Raw genomic sequence first — 24649 nt, forward strand, 5'->3', positions numbered from 1 at the left:
ACATTGGTTTATGACCAGGAACTCAGGTTGGAATGGCTAAAATGGTAGTAAAATATTATTTTATTTGACTTTTATAGAGCTGTACCCAAAATCAATAGAGATGTGCCAAAGGTATGTGTAATGCTTGATGGATTAATACCAGGACATGTGATATATGTTGAACTACTTAGCTGCTAAAAATTCTCCTTACCAGTAAGCAATATTTGTCTCAAAAGTAGAGGCTAAAATTTTTCTTGCTGCTAGATAGTGGGAGACAATAGCAGTGAGAGTAATGGTGTCTTCATAAAGAACAAACAAACAGCAGGAAGTTCATCCATATAAATTACATCATCGTCATCCAGTGTAAGATAAAAAGCACAATGAAACAAAAATATAGGAAGAGGAAATAAAAAGCAATGTTCATATACACATAGCTTCTCACATAGGGAAAGTTTTCATAGATGTTAGAGAAGTATATTTATGGATTCTATGTGCATGTGCGCGCGCACACACACACACCCCCCAACAGAGCTCTTTTACTTAGAGGTATAATTAAGATTCAGCTACTTAAGTGAAGCTACTTAATTCTTATTTCTTTTGCTTTTTGGATTTCTTTCTTTTTTTGGTTATAATTTCTTCCAATATATTCAATATATTTCCTGTAGGGAGAAATGGATTGTTTAATTTTTCAACCCGCAGTTTAAGAAAGGCAGAATGATTTTATCTGAACTTGTCAATTCAAGAATACATTTATAATTACACATGAAATGATTCTAAATTGATTTGAGTGTATTTATGATTGTTGCCTTGAATTTGATCTCTAGAAATTCCCAGAGCAACTCCATGTATAGCTGGAAAAGTCAATATGGGCCACCAAGTAATAAAACTGACTCTTGAGGGGGGTGAGAATTTAAGTAATTGAAGTGAACAAAAATATCCTTCTTTTACTATTGCAAAAGAATCTTATGTAATGTCTGCAAAAATATATTAAAATTTTCCTTAGAGAAATTACCAATTAAAAATCTTATATGTAATTATATACAAAAGTGTGAGTTAGAATCCATAGCAAGAAAGAGGAAATAAATGATTTATACCAATATTTTATGATTCCTTTCCAAAATTATTTTTCTTTCTAAATGATAGGTCATGGGAGTGATTATTTTTCTTATAACCAAAAATTTCAACAATAGAATGTTTTTATTGGTATTTAGTGGTTTTATACTCATGAAATACAGATAGGACTTTCATTAATTTACTGTGATGAAGGCTAAAACTTTATTTTTATAAATAAAATACCTTATGAAATTGTTCATAACTTTGACAGGTTTGTGAATACATATGTATACACATATTCACTATATTTTATATGTCTTATATCACCTTTATGAACAAAATTTCTTAAAGTAAGAGATTATACTTTGATTTCAAGCTATAATTTATTATTAATATATTAATTGTGGTTACATTACTGTGTGTGGGGAGAGAGTCCCCAAGACCACCCTCAGGTTCAGTGATTTGCTAGAAGGACTCATAAAATTCAGCCAACCTGTTTTACTCATAATGATAGTTTATTACAGTAAAAGGATATAGATTAAAATCAGCAAAGGAAAAAGGCACATAGGGCAGGGTCCAGGGGACACCTGGCGCAAGCTCCCACTTGTCCTCTTCTAGTGGAGTTGTACAGACAATGCTTAATTCTCTCAATAATAATGTCTTGAGAGCATGCACATTATACTGCCAACTAGAGAAGCTAACCCGGGCCTTGGTACTCAGGGTTTTTAGTGGAATTTAGTCACGTAGGCATGGCTAACCACCTATTCCCTACAGAGGTCAAGCTGTTCTAAGTCCCCCACAACAAATCACATTTTTAGTATTAACTATTGGACATGTCCCGGGGCCCCCAAGTAAACAAAGATACTTTTTTATTAGGCAGGATATTTCAAGGGCTTAGAGTTAGCTCTGAGGAGCAAGGTAAGTCCCAGACCTTTGTTTAGAATATGCAGGTTTGGGACCACACAAACTTGTGGAGTTAACTCTCAACTGCACAATTACACAGTATTTTTAAAGTTTTAGAATATCATATTTATATTAGGTTGCTAAAGGCTATCTAATAACAATTTAAAAGCCTTCTTTTATTATCAGACATTGTACTAAACAGTTTATTCATATCTAATCCAATCTCACAGAAGTCTTGAACTAAGTATTATCATCTTTTTACAGATGAGGAAACTGAAGCCTAGTACTAGAGATTAATTTTTCAGGAGTTCTTCTGATGTTAAGGACATTCTTTTTTGATGAAATATATTGTTAAGATCTTCCGAGTTCTCTTAGTTTAACCTTGTCTTTTAAAGTTTTTGACCTGCAGACTGTTTTTTAGTAGTCAAATCTCATATTATTTTTTCTATAGTTTTTTACAATTGGAAGTGCTTCTTCATTCTACAATTAGGAAAATATTTTTGTCTAGTTGTTTTCTATTTTCTTCCCCTCCCGCTCTCTCTCTCTCTTCTCTCTTTATTGCCATATAACACTTGAAGGTCATCTAGAATCTACTTTAGTGTATGTAGTACAATTCTCTCCATTAAATTTGATTTTCTCATTAGCTGCTCAATAACTGATCTTATATTGGAAATGTGGTCTCTGATGAGGTAAGGAGCTATGCCAGAATATAGCACATTGCTCGCTTTGTTGAAAAAGTCTTGAAATTTAAAAAAAATATCAGTTGAACTAAACTGTGTGCTCAATGATGTAACTGATTTACATTCTAGTGCCAGCCGCTTATCTAGTTACAAATATGTAAAAAAAAAGAGTTCACCTTCTGGCAGCCATTGCCCAGACCACACTTTGAGTAGCCCTGTTACATAACAGTTATTCACTCTAAGTCAGTATTACCTAGGTGTCACATTTGGTTGCCAGAGAGAGGAATGTTTTTATTTTTAGCCTGAAAGGCGGTTTTTATTTGAATTGTTTATCTCTGTCCTCATATATTCTGTGCAGTCCTTTTAGACATAAATTCTGTGATACAATCCATTGCAAATAATAAAAGTTGTTCTTTTGTACACATTTTTAGTGATATTTTAGATTTTTTGTTATATAAATGTGTGTGTGTGTGTGTATATATATATATATATATATATATATATACACGAAACATGAATATACACCATATATGTACCATATATACATATCACGTACTTTTTCCTTTAGGACCACAAATAATTCAGCCCTCTCTGTGAATTCCAACTAAAAGTAAAATAAACCCTTTAATATCGGGTAAGCTTTTACTAAAACTTAGCCCCAGGTCTTAGATATTATAAAATATATACATTATTATGGAAATAATAATTTGAAAGATAATTGTTAGTAACGTAATCCTGTGAGTATTTTTCTGACCTTGCTGTATCTGGAAATTTATTGGGCAGCAAAACTTTACACTGACTTAGCACATTGAGACCAAAGACTTCTGCTCCCACCTGAGGAAGGAAGGCAAGAGTATTAGCTTTACTTTAGGGATGATGCTTGCCAAAGCTCACACAGCTAATAAGTGACTGAGTGGATGTTCAAAGTCAAGTCTGTCCAAATCCAAAGCCCATGTTGTTAATTACTGTGCTCTGTCAGAAATGCGGAAGGGTACTTCTAACTCACTTAGCTTACTTCTGGGCTGGCTCTTTATGATCTGTCCCCAACCTCATGTCTTCAGCCATACTTCCCACTGTGCTCCCTCCCATTCTCACTGCAGCCACATTAGAGTTCTTACCGTGTTTCTAATGTACCGTGGTTCTTCACACTGCAGGACATTGGCACATGCTACACCCTCTACCTTACAAGGATGGGAACATCTTCCCTGGTGGCGCAGTGGTTGAGAGTCTGCCTGCCAATGCAGGGGATACGGGTTCAAGCCCTGGTCTGGGAAGATCCCACATGCCGCGGAGCGACTAGGCCCGTGAGCCACAATTACTGAGCCTGCGCGTCTGGAGCCTGTGCTCCGCAACGAGAGGCCGCGACAGTGAGAGGCCCGTGCACTGCGATGAAGAGTGGCCCCCGCTTGCCGCAACTAGAGAAAGCCCTCGGGCAGAAACGAAGACCCAACACAGCCATAAAAAATAAATTAATTAATTAATTAATAAATTAAAAAAAAAAAAGAGTAAAACCTTTAAAAAAAAAGTAATTTTTAGGAGTAATTAGGAGTAATTAGGAGTAATTATCTCCTACTGATCATAATTCACACATCTTATCAATAACCATTTCCTTTGGGATGTGTTCTGTGTAGGTCAGTCTATTAAACACCTAATGCCACCATCTCTTTATAAATGTGTATTCATTCATCTATTCATAGGCTTTAAGCTCCAAGGGGTAATGAACCATGCCTATTTTTTATTATCATGAGATTCCTAATCCATTTGATAGTGCTCGGTACATACTAGGCAAACGATAAATATGTGTTAAATAAGTGAATGTTTTAATATAGTAATTATCTTAGTAAAATATTCTTATGTGTAGAATGTCAATGAAATTTTATTATAGAAAAGGTGCTGTATGCACACTCAAATTGTTTACAGCATTTTTAGCTATTGTATGAAACTTTTAATAAGTTATTAGGTAAAGTTTTATTAAAATAATATCATGGGTTTTTAAAAATTAATTAATTAATTTATTTATTTTTGGCTGTTTTGGGTCTTCGTTGCTGTGCACAGGCTTTCTCTAGTTGCGGCAAGCGGGGGCTCTAGGACGTGTGGGCTTCAGTAGTTGTGGCACACAGGCTCAGTAGTTATGGCTCGCAGGCTCTAGAGCACAGGCTCAATAGTCGTGGTGCACGGGCTTAGTTGTTCCGCGGCATGTGGCATCTTCCTGGACTAGGGCTTGAACCCGTGTCCCCTGCATTGGCAGGCGGATTATTAACCACTGTGCCACCAGGGAAGTCCCCATGTGTTTTTAAATATACCCAAGGCTACATGGAGTGAGACTTTATTCCAGCATGCACATGCAGAAATGATTCCCCACACCTTAGAAGTGCTCCCCCCTGAGGTCTTCCTATCACAATAAGTGGAAGCTCCATCCTTCCAGTTACTCAGCCAAACACCATGAAACTGTCCTTGAGCCCTCTCTGTTTCTCGCTCTCAACATTCTATTCATCAGCTGTTGACTCCACCTTCATAATACATCCAGAATCTGATTACTTCTCACTAATTCTCCTGCTACCACTCTGGGACAAGCCAATATCACTTCTCACCTGGATTATTACAGTGGCCTCGTAAATGATCTTTACTTTTCATCCCTTGCCTCCTACAGCCTGTTTTCAATTCAGAGCCAGGGAGAGTCTTCTAAAACAAAGCAAATTGCCTGACTTCTTTGCTTAAAATCTTCCTATTGCACTGGTAAAATTCCCAGCCCTTAAAATGTCCCGCAAGACCTTACATAGTCTAGCCTCCTTCACTTCCAGCCTACCATTTCCCTCCTTACTAAGAGGGTTCTAGATGCATCAGCCTCTTTTCTGTAACTCAAACACATGAAGCAAACATCTACCTCAAACCCTGTACCTTTTGCTTTTCCTTCTGCCTGTAATGTTCTTCTCCAGAACAGCCACATGGCTGTCTCTGTTTTTCTTCTTTAGTTCTCTGCTCAAGTGTCACCTTAGTGAGGCCTTTCTGATAACATGTCTTACAAATGTAAATATAATCACAGCCCCAGCTTATCCTCCTCTGCCTACTTTAATTTTCTTCATAAAATGTTTCCAGTTCAGCTGTGTATCTATCTGTCCACCTACGTATCTATCAATCTATCTGTATGTATATAATGAATTCTTGACTCCTTAGTTCACTGTTGTATTCCCAACCTCTAGAACAGTAGTACTTGCATACTTGGCACATAGTATGTACTTTTATTTAATAAATTTATTACTAAGAATGTAGAATATATAACCTCCTAAGCCGTGTAGAACAGCTGAATATATGAAAGTACTAATTGTCTAGTAGAAATGAATAAAATATTCTGCTTGAGGAAATCAATTGTTTTATCTAAGTAATAAGTTTGCATTTACTGTCACATTAAAAATTTACATTAGAATTAACATTATGATTTGGATTGATAGACATTGTAAGGACATTGAAATCTCCCCTCCCCGTTTTAAATACCTGAAAATTCCAAAGAGAGATTTTTTAAATCAATAGTCAAGCTAAAGAGCCAGAAAGAAAAATTTTCACATACTAGATATAGAAGTAACCTACTGATATAAAAGAGATGAAATTTCTCACTCACAGGAGACTAAGTCTTAATACTGGATTGAGGAGCTGAGGGTTTAATGTAGCCTGGTGAAAGGGAGCCAAAGCTTCACAGCCCCTTACATGGCAATGTGTATCTCCAGCCAGCTGGCAACAATTGGTTTGTTTGCTTCAGGACATGGAGTGAAAAAGAATCCATCAGAGTCTGGGATGAACCCTATTCTAATGGCATAGTTTCACAGCATAAAGGCAAACATTAACAAAACAGAGATACAACTACAATCATAGTGGGAGTTTTTAACACAGCTCTCTGAAACTGATAGATCAAGTGAACAGAAAGATCTATATGGAAGAGAAGAGATTTGAACAACTAAAAATATTGATCTATTGGGCAGATATAAAACCTACAGCCAATTATAAAAGAACACCTGCTCTTTTAAAACATACTGGATAGTTACAAAGAATGACCATATATTGTTTTATTCTACAAGTCTTAACAAATTTCAAAAAATGAATATACAGATGAATTTTTCTGATCATAATACAATTAAGTTAAACATCCAGTAACAAAAAAACTAAGAAATTTAGAAATTTACAAGCATACTGTTGAAAAACCCATAGATCAAAGGAGAAGTCATTAGGGAAACCAGAATATTCTCAGGTTTAAACAATAACAAATATACTATTTAGAAAGTGTAGCTTGCAGATAAAATAGCACATAGAGGAAAATGAATAGCTTTAAATATACATAAAAATTTTATGATGAAATTAATGCCCTAAGTTTTCAAATTAAGATGTTAGAAAGATAACAACAAAGTAAAAAAAGTAGAAGAAATAATGAATAGTAGAAACTAACGAAAAAGAAAAATGTGATAAATGTGAACAACAAAGCCAAAATTAAATATATGAAAATGCAAGTAAAATTGACAAAGATAGGATTGATAGAGAAAAACAGGCATAATTCAACAGTATTAGAAATGAGAAAAGGAGATGTAACACAAATACCAAAAACATTAAAAAGATACTAAGAAAATACACTAAATACTTTCATGGCAAAAAGCTACAAACAGATGAAATGGGAAAATTCTAAGAAAATGTAATGGAAGACATAAAGCTCTGTAACTAAAGAAATTGAATCAGCACTTTAGAATCTTTTCAAAGAAAACACAAGTTCACATAGCAATAGCTTCAAGGAAATTTAGAAAATCTAAATTTTCTAGAATGAAGGAACATCCTCAAACTCATTATTTGAGGCTAGCATTAATATAATATGAAAATCAATAAAGGACTATTATGAAGAAGCAAGTATCAATTATTTCATATCTGAGAATGATGCAAAAATGGCAAAGAAACATTTTCAAAGTAAAGCAGCACTGTATAAATAAATGAAGTTAATACAAGAGAATAAAGTTGACTTTATGTCTGTATAGCAAAGGTCATTTATCATTTAAAAATCTTAATCCCCACATTAACAGATTAATTAACAGATTCTGATTTTTTTAAAAATTTCTATTGGAGTATAGTTGCTTTACAATACTGTGTTAGTTTCTTCTGTACAGCAAAGTGAATCAGCTATACGTATACATATATCCCCTCTTTTTTGGATTTCCTTCCCATTTAGGTCACTACAGAGCACTGAGTAGAGTTCCCTGTTCTATACAGTAGGTTCTCGTTAGTTATCTATTTTGTACATAGTATCAATAGTGTATATATGTCAATCCCAATCTCCCAATTCATCCCACCCTCCACCCTCCCCCTTGGTATCCATATGTTTGTTCTCTACGTCTGTGTCTATTTCTGCTTTGTAAATAAGATCGTCTGTACCATTTTTTTCAGATTCCACGTATATGTGTTAATATACAATATTTGTTTGTAATTAACAGAAAAATTACACTATCTCAGTAGATGCAGAAAAAAATCCAATAAAATAAAATTTACTCATGTAAATTTACCAAGAGCAATGGGAAACATGATTCTTAATTGTTAAGTATTAGAAACATCCTCTATAAAATTAATAAAATCACAAAGATCTCACTATATCTACTTCTATATACGTACTGGGGGTACAAACCGGTACAGCATGAGAGTAAAATAAATGAAAGATGTAGGGATGAGAATGGAAGAAACAAAGCTATTTTACTTTGCAAATGATATGATTGCCTACATAAAAACACAATATAATGCAAAGGTAAAGTATGGAATTAGTTGATGAGTATAGTAAGTCTATTGGATATAAGATAAATATAAAAAACTGTCAACACAAAAATATAAAATATCATTAAAAAAGAGGATGCTGTTTACTGTAGCAATAGAAAACACAAAATACTTAAGAATAAATCCAACAAAAGATGGAAAAGCAAATACCCCTATTAAAATTCATTAAATCAAACCTGTATCAGTGGAAATATACCATGTTTGTGGATAAATGAAATATCTTACAGATGTCAGTTCTGCTGTACATATTTTAGAGGTTCATGGAAGTTCCAATGATAAACTTTTATATAAGTTGGTAAATATTTCTAACATTTATATATAAGTACAAATAGCCAAAAATAGTCAAAACATTCTTGGAGAAGCTATGAAGCTGGAGGCAAAGGTAGAAGAGGATGAGGAGGAGAATAACATGGGACTCTTTCTCTAACAGAAATGAAGACCTATCATGAGACTATAGTAACTAAGATCTTGACATTTACACATATATTGACAGGCAATACAGTGAAATACAGAGTCATAAACAGGCCCATGCCTACTTGAAAACCTGACATCTGACCACGCTGTCATTGCAGACCAGTAAAGAAAGTTGACTGTTTATAAAAATGTGGTGGTACAATTGGTTTTCCACATGTATAAAAATAAAATTGAACACTTTCCTCAGCTCATTTCTAGAAATCAATTCCAGATAAAATAAAGACTGATACATCACAGATGAGACTTCTAAGAGAAAATATACAAGACTGTCTTTAGGACTTCAGGACTAAAATGATTTCTACAACAGCACACACTTTGCGTGCCTTCTTCTCAAAGGCGGAAATATAAGATCTGATAGGTCATGGATCTTAGAATTTGTCTTGTTCAAATTTCCTATTTGTGTGATGGTTTCCCTTAATACTTTTTTGTTGTTGTTGAAGTATAGTTGATTTACAATGTTATGCTAATTACAGCTGTACAGCAAAGTGATTCAGTTACACATATATATATTCTTTTTTTTAATATATTCCTTTCCATTATGGTTTATCATAGGATATTATTTTTATTGGAGTATAATTGCTTTACAATGTTGTGTTAGTTTCTGCTGTACAATGAAGTGAATCAGCTATATGTATACCTATATCGCCTCCCTCGTGGACCTCCCTTCCACTTGACCCCCCATCCCACAGAGCACCGAGCTGAGCTTCCTGTGCTTTACAGCATGTTCCCACTAGCTAGCTATTTTACACATGGTAGTGTACATGTGTCAGTCCTGATCTCCCAATTCGTCCCACCCTTCGCTTCCCCCCGCTGTGTCCACATGTCTATTCTCTACGTCCAGGTCTCTATTCCTGCCCTGCAAATAGGTTCATCTGTACCATTTTTCTAGATTCCACATATATGCATTAATATACAATATTTGTTTTTCTCTTTCTGGCTTACTTCACCCTGTATGACAGACTCTAGGTCCATCCACATCTCTGCAAATGATCCAGTTTCATTCCTTTTTATGGCTGAGTAATATTCCATTCTATGTATATACCACATCTTCTTTATCCATTCATCTGTCATTGGACATTTAGGTTGTTTCCATGTCCTGGCTATTGTAAATAGTGTTGCGTTGAACATTGGGGTACATGTGTCTTTTTGAATTATGGTTTTCTCAGGGTATATGCCCAGTAGTGGGATTGCTGGGTCATATGGTAGTTCTATTTTTAGTTTTCTAAGGAACCTCCATACTATTCTCCATAGTGGCTGTATCAATTTACATTCCCACCAACAGTGCAAAAGGGTTCCCTTTTCTCCACACCCTCTCCAGCATTTATTGTTTGTAGATTTTTTGATGATGGCCATTCTGACCGGTGGGAGGTGATACCTCATTGTAGTTTTGATTTGCATTTCTCTAATAATTAGTGATGTTGAGCATCTTTTCATGTGCCTGTTGGCCATCTGTATGTCTTCTTTGGTGAGCTGTCTATTTAAGTCTTTCACCCATTTTTTAATTGGGTGGTTTGTTTTTTTTAATCATAGGACATTGAATATAGTTCTCTGTGCTATACAGTAGGACCTTCCTGTTTATCTCCTTAATGCGTAAGTTATTTATATTACATAACACATTCAGACCCACACACATACAATGTAGTATGTGTACACATATATATTACATATATTTGTTTTCATGAAAATATTTAATAATTTTAAAATAAATTTAAATTTAGAAAGGAGGGGCAAAATGAGTATCATTCGTATAAATGGAAAACTTCAGACAATCTACTAAAAAGCCTATTAGAACAGTGAGAGAATTTTATTGGCCTGTTACAAAACTGTGTAAAATTTTTTTTCTTTCCAATACATGAACAAGAGCCACTTGCAAACTATAAAGAAAGAAAAAAATTTCATTTATATTGAAGATAGCAAAAAATAAACATTAAAAAGATAAAACACCTAGGAAAATACTTACAAAGGAATGTACAAGACTTATAAAAAGAAGAATTATTAACCACACAGAGTCATAAAAGTGGTTTAAATAAATGGAAAGAGATTTCCTGGTTTGGGGTAGGAACAGTCAATAGTATAAAATGACAATTATCTATATATAAATTAATATAATCTGCCCAAAATAGCAATCGGATTTTTTTAATAGACAGCCTGATTTTAGAGTCCATGTGGAAAACTCAACATAAGAAATTTCTTGTTTAAAAAAAAAAACTGTGAAAAAAAAAAAAAAAACTGTGGGGAGGAGGAGGGTGAGCACTATCAGATAGTAATACATTTCAGAATAGATAAAGCAGTTTGTGCTGGTGCTGGAAAAAGCAGACAAGTCAATGGAAGAGAGAGTAAGAAAAAAAAAATTCCATTTATATGTAGGAAAAGATGTGGAAATGTAGCATATAATAAACGCTGCACCTACAATCAATGGAAGGAAATGAATCATTCAATAGCAAAAGTAACAGAAATCTGATTCTCTACCTTAGACATTACATCGGAACACACCAAAATGATTCTGTACGTGAGATTTTTTTGTTTTGTTGGCTTTTTTCTTTTTTAGTCTTTTAATAGAGAATGTCTATGATTCTAGGTGTGAAATCTAGAAATATTCAAGGAAAATTCACATAAAATTAGTGACTTGAAATTAAATATCAAGGCAAGGAAAAAAATACAACAGTCAGAAGATAAGTCACAGTCAGTGCAAGCATTTGCATCATGTGTAATATTGATACGACAAAGTAATATTTTCCTTAATATAAAAAGAGCTCTTAAAAATAAATTTGAAAAATGACCAAAGTCCCATTAGAAAAATGGCAAAGGATATAACCACATAGCTCATAGAGATATTTTGATGGCTTATATGAAAATATCCTAGTGTCGTTAATAGGATGCCAGTCAAAGCACAAAGCAATTCTCCTTTCGACTATCAGATTACATAAATCTACACAGATGAATCCATATTTACTCCCACTGTAAGGACCACGTGCTTCCTTTGACATGAAAACTCTCCCTGTCCTCTTCCCTCGTTTTCTCTTACTCTTCTTTCACATCATTTCTTCAGAGAACTATTCCATGGGTAGGTTAAGTCCCTTCATATCTGCTCTTATTAATTCTATGTAGTTTTCATTCCTAATTTTTTCACAGTTGTAGGTTTACATTTGCATGATTATTTAATGTCTGTATCTCTAATTAGATTGTGTTTCTTTTATGTATTTATTTATTTTGGGCTGCATTGGGTCTCTATTGCTGCGCATGGGCTTTCTCTAGTTGTGGCGAGCAGGGGCTACTCTTCGTTGGGATGCTCGGGCTTCTCATTGCAGTGGCTTCTCTTGTTGTGGAACATGGGCTCTAGGCGTGCAGGCTTCAGTAGTTGTGGCACGTGGGCTCAGTAGTTGTGGCTCACGGTCTCTAGAGCGCAGGCTCAGTAGTTGTGGCACATGGGCTTAGTTGCTCCACGGCATGTGGGATCTTCCTGGACCAGGGCTCGAACCTGTGTCCCCTGTATTGGCAGGTGGATTTTTAACCACTGCACCACCAGGGAAGCCCTAGATTGTGTTTCTTGAGGACAGGGGCTGTGTCTTGTTTTGTTTTATGTTTGTTTCTGCTGTCATTGCTGTTTAACATTGTAGCTCTCACACCTTTCATTTGTGCTCAATAAATAGCTGTTAAATGATGTTTCGATTAACAGTGTAAGTGAATGAAAAGCGTTCGTCTATGAGGAAACAGATATTCTTATACATTTTTGAGAGACGTGTAAGTGGGGCACTATTTTTGGAGGCCATGTGGCAATATTTATCCAAATTTAAATAGAAGACTGCTGGTAAATACAGTTTCAGTTTATTTTCCCAGCTTTGAGTTTAGCACATGTTAAATTATAATTTAATTTGTTTTTGTGTTTCTTTGCTTACTAGAATGGTTGAGCGTCTCATCTTTTTCTCACTTGTTAAATTTATCCCATTACTTTAAAAATAAGTAGCCAATAAAAGTAATCATAAGGACTTGAAAATGATCACTGTCTTATATTAATGAAGTAATATTTATTTTTTGACCATTTAGTATCTGATGCCTCAGAACTTTGTTTTCCTAATTATAAAAACTGTCCTTTTAAGATAGGTTTATATTATTGAAATAATAGTATGGATATAAGGTTGTAGACAAAGTTGTTTGTCTTGAAAACAGTTTATGATACAATTTTGTAATTTGACTTTAGCACATTTATGATAATTTATACTTGTAATAGATAGTGTCAAGAAAATAAAAAAAGCTCTAGCAGAGTTCGGCATTTTTAAAAGTTAAAAGAAACTGCATTAAACATGTACAATTTATTTACTGATTAGGAATCTCATCTGGTAATTAGATTGTCTACTTCATAGAGATGATGAGAGGATAAAATTACATAAGTTAGGGAAAATTACTTATAAATTATGTGATTATAAAAACACAGAACATGTTTTCACATGGCCAAAATACTTGTATGTTTTTGGTTTTTGTTTTGCTTTTTTGAACCAAGGGGAAAAGACTAATATATATTTATTAAACTTTGGCCTAGAGACATGGCTTTTCCACTGAGTTGACAATTCAGGAGTTTCTTTGGAACTGAGAGGCTAATGAGGCAATAAATATGCAAAGTTAGCTCCTTGAAGGCAACAAATATTTGGGGCACCTGCTAAAGTTTTAAGTATTGCCAAAGTACCAACAATGCAGATGCCTTGTAATTAATAAGCCTTTGAAATCAATGACATTTGCTTACATGCTTTGATGGAAATTGTGCCTGGGTAGAACCAAGGGTAGGGCCAGGTTATAAGCCACTTCTTCAGACATATGCATTTCTGTTATTGGCATCAATATTGTTATCAGTTCTTAAGTTGAGACATCTAAAACATCTTTAACTGTTTCTAGTCTTAGCTCCTCCCATAATCACTTGTCAAATTCTGTTCATTGGTCATCTGAAATAGTTATCCCATTAGTTATCCCATCTGTCTATTCCCTCTTCTGTTATTTCTCCAGGTTTGGACTATTGCAATACCCACCTCAGCGGTCTCCTTGCCTTAGCACCTAATCTTTCTAATCTATCTTACTTTCGTCAGATTCAACTTCCTGAATTATAGTTCTGATCTTCAGTTCAGAAATCTTTATTGTTCCTTACCACCTAATGAATGAACTCCAAATTCTGTAGCCTTAGATTCATGACTTTTACAGATTGGTCCCAATCTATCTTTCTAACTTTATAAGCTACTTCTCTATTTCATGAATGTAAACAATCCATAATTTTCAAGCTTCATGTCTTTATTAATGCTTTTTTCTTATTCCAACTCCCAGCCCTACTGATTTATACCTTTTTCAGTTTTACTTATCCATTAAGTAAAGACAAATGTAATCCCTTTAATGGTCAAACCAAATGTAATCCTTTTTGTGAAATTAGACCTGAAAGTCCAGCTGGAAATGTATCTCCTTTTTTAACTCCCTTACACTGTTAGTTGTAAATATCACTTGTAGCTTAATTTCTAGTATGTACTGATTTATACTGATATTTACACACACACACACACACACACACACACACATACATACACTCCCTACTAGACAGGAATCTCTATAAAAATAAGATTAGTGTCTAATACATTTTTTCTCATATAGTACCAGGTTGAGTGCATTGTATATTATAGGAACTCAAATATTTGTTGTGTGAATGAATAAGCATTTGTTTTAGGAATACTCACCTTTTGGACAATCATTTTGAGATTCAGGGTAGAAGGCAGTTGAGTTCCAGAAACAGGGAAAGAAGAATTAGTTTGGGTCAAGGAATGCAATTGCCTTGACTGGAAAATACGGTTTTATGACTATACAAATACAAATATGGCAACATATTTTTCCTTTCTGGCACATGCTATTTTGATTCTTATATAAAATTAACTATGTAGAAATACAGTAGTTAAATTATACATCAGTTATGATGAGTCTTCTTTGAAGTTTGGTTACAGGCCTGTTCAGCTGTTTCATGCACATCCTGAAGTCGTGGACTTGGAAGGGACAATTTCAGAAGTTTCAGCAATAGTACTATTTAATCTAAAATTCTGCTAATTAAATAAGAAGGTAGCATACGCTCCAGGAGGTATCCTGTAAGCATAAATTTGGCTAATCTCTCTCAGCATGCCAGAGGAGTCCCTTTTAGAAGGAAATAAAATTTTTGGCTTTCATTCTGCATTGATGCCCATCAGTACATCTACTATATCTTATAGTAAGTATATCTTGTAGTACGATATACTGATTAGATCAGTATACAGTATCAGTATATTGATTACATCAGCATATCTTACTATAAGAAAGAGGATATATTCTAAAGGGAGAGTAGACAAACAGTAAGAAGTAAATAAGAAATGGAAGATAAAGACAGTACATTATCTAGGACTCTTAGGATGGGAAACAGATAAAATAACAGATTACTGTAATAGACAAAAACAAATATACTCATTTCTAGAAATCTGTTGCTTCTTAAAATATTCAAAATTAATTATTCTATAATTAATGTTCCTTGACCCACTAAAATTGGTAATAGCAACATGTAAGTTCACTGTTTCCATATTGTACGGTTTAGAATTCCATACGGCAAAAGTCACAAGTATCTTCCTCTAGTACACACGCCTTGGTTAAGGATAGAAATTACTCAGTGGGCAGATGAGAGAGAAAGCGTATTAGAGCAACACAGACTTGGGCTTGAATTCTTGTCATGCCAGCTACTCTCTGAATGAACTTTGGGCAAGTCAATCTGTCTTTACTAATTTTCTTCATTCCTAAATGTGGATAAGTTTTCCTTTCAAGGTTCATTGTTAGGTTGGTGATGCTCTAATTGCACGGCACATTGGTTGACTCATAACACAGAATGAATAATACAGAGTGAATGAATAATAATAATAATTCATTATTAGTAGTAGTATAATTATTTTTATGAATGCTTCAATGTAACAAGGAGATTTTCAGCCTCCAATGGCCATACATCTCTCTGTTCACTCAAGGAGTGCTTTTATATCCTTCAGAATTTTTACTGGATTGGCAGGAAGTGTACTTATTATGGCGATTCTGTTTTTTTTTTTTTTTTTTTTGGCTGCGTTGGGTCTTTGTTGCTGCGTGCGGGCTTTCTCTAGTTGCGGTGAATGGGGACTGCTCTTCGTTGCAGTGTGAGGGCTTGTCATTGCAGAGGCTTCTCTTGTTGCGGAGCACTGGCTTTAGGCATGCGGGCTCAGTAGTTGTGGCTCGTGGGGCTCTAGAGCGCAGGCTCAGTACTTGTGGCGCGGGGGCTTAGTTGCTCCGCAGCATGTGGGATCTTCCCGGACCAGGGCTCGAACCCGTGTCCCCTGCATTGGCAGGCGGATTCTCAACCACTGTGCCACCAGAGAAGTCAAGATTCTTGTAAGACCACTTACACAGTTTTTGTATTTGCTACTTTATTTAGACAGTGATACCAGTTAGAGTAATAAGTAGTTTGTCCAAGTTAATAATCATAATAGGACGTAAGCCAGCAGAGATGTGGCAGCACTCCCATACCAGATTCTCTTCAAATGTAGGTTTGGATGTCATAGTGAGTAGGTGGAAGAGGAGAAAAATCACCCAACTAGTGAACAGCCATACAAGAATTGGCTTTCTGCTTGCATTCCTCTAATGCATTTCTCTTGGCAAATGTATGGTCTAGAGTAAGGCAAACAACCTTCCTTGAGCAGATCATCCATAGACTTTTCAGGCTTATGGTTTCTCTAAGTCAGTAAGATGCCACATTAGTTTCAACTTTCCATCAAATGCACAGAATATTTAGTTGCTCCTATGATTCTATATTAGTTGATAAAATCTATGTATATTTATTTACTACAATTTAAGGAATTAAAAAGAAAATACGATAATTCTTATTCTCTGAACACTTAAATTCTAGGTAGTAATACTTTGTATATATTACTTAAAATTCACCAGAAATAGAAGATAGTTCTGATATTTTTTGTGCCATATATTTGAAGGGTACAAAAGTTAAGAATCATGAGAAATATGTGCTAGAATTTATTGAAGAGTCCTTTATATGGGAAGAAGGTCTTAAAATTTAAGTTGCATTTGTAAAAACAAATAAGCTGTGGAAAGCATTCTGAAAGGAAGGGACTGTACAAAACAGTAGGCTGGAATTAACTGTTCCAATGGAAATTAGTTTGAAATCAGTTTACAGATTATTTGAAAACAGGATAATAAGTTTGGATTTTATCTTGTAGCTCATTGGTTCTCAGAATTTTAAGTAAGAATCATTGAGAAAATGTGTTAAAATACAGTTTCTTAGGTCTTAGGCCTCTTTTAATCCGTTGGGGTAGAGCTCAGGAATCTGCATTTTAACCAGCCCTTTGGTTCATTATTCACTTTTTCAGTATCGTTGCTTGCCAAGGAAAATTGAAAGATTTTACCTAGGGAACTAGTTTTTGTTAATGTTTTCATAAGGAATTAAAATAATTAAATAATTGTTTAATAAGGCAAAGAGTTAAGGCCAGGTGTGAAGGGGTTATCCAGAAGTGAAGAACAACAATCCAGAAGTGAAGAAAGTCACCTCTTGTCTTGGTTGATGGAAGTAGTGTTGGAAAAGGAGGAATGGGTGGGAGAGCTTTATGGAACGTAGAAGGACAGGATCCAGGCATCTTTTAGCTGCATGAGAGCAAGGGATGGAGTGTTCCAGCCCCAGTATATGATAAACTCCTTGAGGGTAAAAACTGGATCTTACTCATTTTTACGACCCCAACTCAGTACAGTGCCCAGCACTTAGTGTGTTCTTACCAAGTATTTGTTGAATTGCTAGATAAAACTGTCATGTAACACACAGCAAAGTCAAAAGGAATCTCCTTTTGTACCCCTACTTTATTTTTTAACCTCTGATTTTTTATCTTGATGCTGACTTACTTTCCATTCATTGCCTTTTGACTTACCAGTAGAAGTACATATTTGTTTTGTGCAAAGTGAAATGATTTAAAATATAAAAAGTAATGAAAATGTCTCATATTTCTTAATGTTGGGCTTTTTTCCATGAGTACACAGGAGTGAAGTTACATCAAGTAAGATATAGCCACTGAATGGTATGAAATTAAGTGTCATTTGTGATAGTTTGTTTCTTTTTTTAAATTAATTTTTTCTATATAATAATATGGCTTTTAGTGGAAAATAAGATATCGTGACAAAATGTTTAATGTATTCAGCACAAAAAAGTTTACTCTCTTAAAATATGACTGTTTACAAATTGGATCCTTTCCAAATTATCCAAAAAATGTGAGTGAATTCATAAATGTTCTCTTCTCTGACTCTTTAAACATCAAAAGGGACCATCTTCAAAATCCAAATGCTTCTCCAGCTTTCCGCAGGATATCACAGAACTTCCTGGCAGACACTTTTAAACAAGTTGAGAAGTTTTATAAGATAAAAATATTTTCTCAGTTGACTTGACAACCATGTACAATGTTAGTGGAGAGTTTATTTGCCCAAGGCATTTTGTCAAAGTGAATTTAAACTGAGATTATTAAAATGTAGCTCAGTTGCACAGTGTGAGGAGAGGTGTTGCTAATGTCTTACTTCGACAATGTTTTCCATGCAGTGCATGCGACTTGGTTATGGGACTGTATATGTGAAGGTGTGTTTCTGCTAACAGAGAGGAGACATTTTAAATTATTCAGAAAATAAACCTTATATGTAAATGGATACTTTTGATCTTTAGCTTGGTGATTTAACGTTCACTTCTTTTGACCATCAGGCTGCCTGGGTCTGAGTCACAGCTCTGCTATTAACCTCAGCACCTTCCTCATCTGTAAAATAGAAGTCATGATAACAGAAACATTCTGGGGGTATTGTGAGGATTAAATGATATCATCATTGTAAATGATTAATATAGTGACTGGCACAAATAAAGGTTCACAATTGTTTTATTTCAAATCTGTAGAATCAGAACTAAGCAGTGTCTCCTGATAGTTCCAGATGTGTGGTTATAACAAAAACCCCTGTGCCAATTTAATGATAACTTCTGTTACAAGTTAAATAGCTTTAGGAAAATTTAACTAATGGTAAACAATGCTTGAATCATCAGATCTCTCCATGGCTGTAGCTAATTTCTTACATGAGAATCAGGATCCCAAAAGGAAAATGATCATCTGGATGAGAAGTTGTAATCTTCCCAATTTGGAAAATAACATTACACTGCTTTGGGAAAATGTCCAAATTGCTAAATCTTGGAAGGAGTCCCTCTCCTTCTCTCAAATGGACACATTATTTAAGAAGTTTTATTATTTGTGAAAAAGACCAGTTGCCTTTCAAAAATAATAGCATTTGTGTATGATTTGAAAGACTGCACCACCACAGATGGAAGAGTTGAGTATGTTCCACATGGCAAGTGGCTGTTGTTATAACAGGGTCACCCGGCAATGTGTGCTGCAGCCAGAATCCCTGGGGGAGGTGAGACAGTGATGCAGGCAGGGGCGGCATTGGAACCGTACAGTCAGCGCATGAGGCATCTTTATCAATCTGGGAGATTGTGGCATATTTACAATTTCTTATTTTAATTTAACATCCAGACAAAGTAACTTCTTGCCATTATTATTTACTTGGCTTTTCTTAAATCCCCACTTTCATGAAAGTCAGCCAATACAGCAGATTGCCTTTAATGATGGTTATCTCTGTGTTTTTTTGACAAATTAGAGAGATAGGATAAAACTTCTCTGATTTACTGCCCCAATTAAAAAAAAAAAAAAAGCTTATGGGTTCCTGCTATATTGCAGGCACTGTGCCAGGCATTTTATATCATCCTCATGTAATCTTCACAACCAGTCAGGAAAGTATATTTAACAGATGAGGAAACTTAGGCACATTTATTCCTTTATTATTATTTAAATTGCCTCTGGTCACATGAATAAGGGGGAGATACATGATTCAAATCTAACTCCTACGTCTTTCACTCTAGCCCTCAGTAAGTGAATTGGCCCCTGCCTACTCCATATCATGTCTTACTTTTTCTCTTTATCTTCACATTATGAAAACATTTTTCTTCCTGTTCTCTCTGTCAGTCATTCTATTAATATGTATTGATACAAACCCTATTTAAGGACATTAGTTAGACGAGGAAAGAGAAATATGGTATATCATATAGCTGAATTTTTCTAACACTAAAAGTGAAGGATGATAGTCAACAGTATATTTTAAATTTTATTTAGATAATTTCCATAATCTTCAAGTTAGCAAACACAATGAACTTTTAATTCATTACTCTTCTTCATAAATTAATTAATTCCATCTATATCATTTTCTTCTTTCAAAAACATTAAATATAACCATTTTGATTTAAATCTTTAGTTTATTTAACCAAAAATGTAGTTCAATAGTCTTGAAAATTTTCATTTTCATATGAGAAAATATAGGTAGTATAGTTGTAATTTCCTTTAGCAACTTCTATAACAATATTCTTTTATTAGTGTTTTAAAATATCATATATATATTCCTGTTCACAAATTATTTATGAAAGACTATTTTATTTATTATCTAGATCATTACACAATGAGAAAAGGGAACATTGGACTATCTTCCCATCATCTCAAACTTAGCACGTGCAAAACCAAGCTTTCCTCTTTCTACTTCTTCAGTAGTAACTCTCTCACAAACAGTTATTTTAATGCCCTCATTATGAGAATTCATAGGAGATTATATGCAACTTTTACTGAAATAGAAGTGATTCTGTTGGTTTGGCCAAAAAGTTCATTCGTATTTTCCCATAACCTCTTGCAGAAAACCCGAACGAACTTTTTGGCCAACCCAAATACATGCTGACTTGGTTCAACATTTAAATACCATTTATAGAGTATGGTTCCCATATGCCAGGATCTTAGAGCAATGAGTAAGTTCCTATCCTCAAGAAACTGGAGAGATAACCAAAAGTAAAAACATACAGTACAATGTAGAAAACACTGTAATAATGTTGTTCACAGAATCCTGTGGTGGGAAAACAGAGACAGTACACGTAGGCGAGGTGGGAGTTTAGTAAAAGAAAACCTCCTGGGGCTTCCCTGGTGGCGCAGTGGTTGAGAGTCTGCCTGCCAATGCAGGGGACACGGGTTCGAGCCCTGGTCTGGGAAGATCCCACATGCTGCAGAGCAACTAGGCCCGTGAGCCACAATTACTTAGCCTGCGCGTCTGGAGCCTGTGCTCCGCAACAAGAGAGGCTGCGATAGTGAGAGGCCCGTGCACCGCGATGAGGAGTGGCCCCCGCTCGCCGGAACTAGAGAAAGCCCTCACACAGAAACGAAGACCCAACACAGCCAAAAATAAATAAATAAATAAATAAAAAGAAAAAGAAACGAACACTGTCTCAGCCTTTAAAAAACAAAAAAAGAAAACCTCCTGAAAGTAATCTACGTGAATCTTGAAGATCAGGTAGAATTTATCCAGGGAAAGGCATTGAAGGCAAGGCACGTTGGATAGGGTCAGGGAGGGAATGGACTTCAGTGGTTAGTCACATGATTCTAGAGCCAGACTCCTCAATTCAGACATCACTACTTTCCACTTTCTCGTTGTATGACCTTGGGAAAGTTACTTCTCATCAGCAGAAAGGGTATTATAATAGTTCCTACCTCGTAGAATTGTTTAATTCAAGCTTATAAACCCCTTTTTTTTATGGTGTATGACACATAGAAAATGCAAGAGAATAAGGAACAACATAATGTTTGGGAAACTACAAATCATTTGCTCTTGCTGAAAAGAAATGCAATAAATGGCTTGGAAGAAGATTAAGAAACTGCGTACCATGTTAAGGAGCTGGAAATTGCTATATAGGTAATGGAAAAGCAGACGAAAGGCAGCCCAATTGTGTTTTTAAGTAGATCTTACTGGAGCAGGGCAGGAGGAAAAGGGAGAATGTTGCCAAAGATTAGAAGCACAGAACCCACTCAGAATGCCATAGTAATTGTCAAGATTAATTATTTTTATAATCCTCTTTAATAGTAACAGAAGGAATTGAAAGGAAATAACAGTTGAAAGAAATATTTAGAAAGTAGATTAGCAGGGCTTGCCCCTTACAATTAGTAAATAATTGGGTGCTAATTTGGGAGAGGAAGGAATAAATGATGACCTGAAGATACTTGGGCTAGCAAAGGCACACAAAAGAGAACAAGCGAGAAAGAGAATACAGGAGTACATAGAGGTTTGAAAGAGAAAATATTAAGGGCAGCTTTTAGACATACTGAATTTAACAGTCTTCTAATACGTCCATCAGAAGATAAGTCAGAGTTTTAGAATAGAGTTACAACTTAGAGCAACAGATTCAGGATTCAGTAGAAAAGATGAAGATGGCCAAGAGTGTGCAGGTTTCCCAGGGACAATCTGTGTTTTATGATGAGTGGAGGAAGACGATCTCGTGAAGCACTTGGGGAAAAATAATACTTTAATGTGGTTTCGGATTTGATAAAGGAATGAATAAAGGATCTTTAGGCAAGAGCAAGAATCTAGTGTGATTGAATAGAAACTTACCATTTCTATGTGCTTCATACCTACTACTATGTCAAAAATATATCTATAGATCATTTTGATACAGGTGAACTAAGCATGTTATTTACTAGATTGATTGGGAGAATGTTTTTTACTAAGTAAAAACATTGACTTTTAATATAGACCATAAAATTTTAAAAATAAATCAGTCTGAAATCTAGTTTTATGTTGACCTTTAAAACTAATTTCTCGGGACTTCCCTGGCGGTCCAGTGGTTAAGACTTCGCCTTCCAATGCAGGGAGTGCGGGTTCGATCCCTGGTCAGGGAGCTAAGATCCCACATGCCTCGTGGCCAAAATCCAAAACATAAAATAGAAGCAATATTATAACAAATTCAATAAAGACTTTAAAAATGGTCCACATCAAAAAACTTAAAAAAAAAAAAAAACAAAACTAATTTCTCTCCAAATAGACCAGTGGTTGCCAAGGGGAAGGGAGGGTGTGGGAGTTTGGCGTTAGCAGATGCAAACTGGTATATATAGAATGGATAAACAACAAGGTCCTACTGTATAGCAGAGGGAACTGTATTCCATATCCTGTGATAAACCATATTGGAAAAGAATATGAAAATGAATGTATATATATAAAACTGAGTCACTTTGCTGTACAGCAGTAATTAACACAACATTGTAATTCAACTCTACTTCAATAAAAAAAAATAAAAAATAAAACTAAAAAACGAATTTCTCTCCCATTATTTTAATTATTTAGCTGTTATTTAATTGCAATTATAATAACAGGTTAAAAATATCTATCTAATGTAATTTTTAAATTTTATATTCCAAATCAGCATGGGGATTAATCATGACAATGACCACCCATCATGTGCTGATGGTCTTCATATCATGTCTGGTGAATGGATTAAAGGACAAAATCTCGGTGATGTCTCGTGGTCCCGATGTAGCAAGGAAGATTTGGAAAGATTTCTAAGGTACTGAGGTCACTAGCTGTTGCTGTGTCGTGAATGGGTATGTGTGCCTGCTTCCTCTACCAGCCTGGGAGGGTGGTGTGGCAGCAGGAATCAGCCACCAGATTAGGAATCAAGGTGCTTGGTTCCAGTCCTGGTTCTCCACTGACTCATGGTGCAAACTGGGACATATTATTTAACCCACTTGTTTCTTAGTTTCCACACTTTCAAACAAGAGGATGGGCAAGGTGATTTGTAAGGTTGAAAGTTATTATAATGATAAAAAACCTTTCATAACATTTAATTGCCTCTTCAAAATTTCTCAGTGGAAACATTTTCATTGCCCATCCCTCTACATCTGTTGTTATAAAGAACCTCCTTAACAAAAGTTCCACCTTTCCACTGCGGTAGTTCTGAACTCTGAATCTTTTTTCATTAATGTCAATGCATAGTTTTCACCATTATAATAGTCCTTGATTCTCCTCTTTTCAACCTTCAACTTTGGTAATATGTAGCTTCTGCCTGGTTGGAAAAATAAATGAAAAAAAGTATTCCTGTTCTAATTTTCATTTTAAAGCCCTGTTCTTTACTTCTTCCTTCAGTAATAGATGGGGAAGCTGAAACAGTACCAGTAGATGTTATGTAAAGTCCCAGTTAGTGAGTGAGAGATGCTTAAAGTATCCAAAAGTCTAAGTAAGAAATATAGGAACATCTAACTAGCTAAATTCACTACACAAATTTATTTTTCCATACCATTTAAATTGTCAAGCTAATTTTTTGTCAAATGAATATTAAAATCTACTAAAATATATTTATTACATTACTGTAACTCTTTCCAGAAATATGTGCAGTAGAGTCTGGGCATTCTCTTTGTCACTGCAACAGTAGCCCCTCAGTAGGCCCTAATGAGTGCAGGATTTTGTGTAGTTGTCTTCTCATGAATCAGAACTATGATAAAATTAAATTTTACCCCATAAATGGAAGTTGTAGTACAATGTCAAGTAGAAAAATATTCACACTATTAATAGTCACTTGAGATTGCTTTCCATAGATTCCTTAAATCCCAGAATATAGTTGATTTCTTACCTTCATACATTACTTTTGGGCAAGTTACTCTCTGAGCTTCTTCATCTTATAAATATGTAAAATAATAACCACCTCACAGTATTATGTAGATTAGCTGCGTTAATCCATATGAAAGATCTTTAAAAACAAAAAGTCCTGTTAATTTGAACTTTTTTTATTATTAGGTTTATCGTAATAATTATAAACAAATGATTCTCATACATGGGATAATTTCTATGAGCATTCAATAGAAGAGCTTATAAATAAAAGTAAG

General features: G+C 34.9%; 1 protein-coding gene across 1 annotated transcript in view; it reads left to right on the forward strand.

Annotated features, from left to right (window-relative positions):
• The window catches only part of ADAMTS19 (ADAM metallopeptidase with thrombospondin type 1 motif 19), a 298785-nt gene that overhangs the window by 142269 nt on the left and 131867 nt on the right, over positions 1–24649 (forward strand). Inside the window, exon 9 of the mRNA XM_057540882.1 lies at positions 23194–23334. Within this exon, the coding sequence (XP_057396865.1) occupies positions 23194–23334 (141 nt within the window). The remainder of the gene's footprint in view (positions 1–23193; positions 23335–24649) is intronic.

The sequence above is a fragment of the Balaenoptera acutorostrata genome, chromosome 2 (genome assembly GCF_949987535.1).
Source record: "Balaenoptera acutorostrata chromosome 2, mBalAcu1.1, whole genome shotgun sequence".
In the NCBI taxonomy this organism is placed as follows: domain Eukaryota; kingdom Metazoa; phylum Chordata; class Mammalia; order Artiodactyla; family Balaenopteridae; genus Balaenoptera; species Balaenoptera acutorostrata.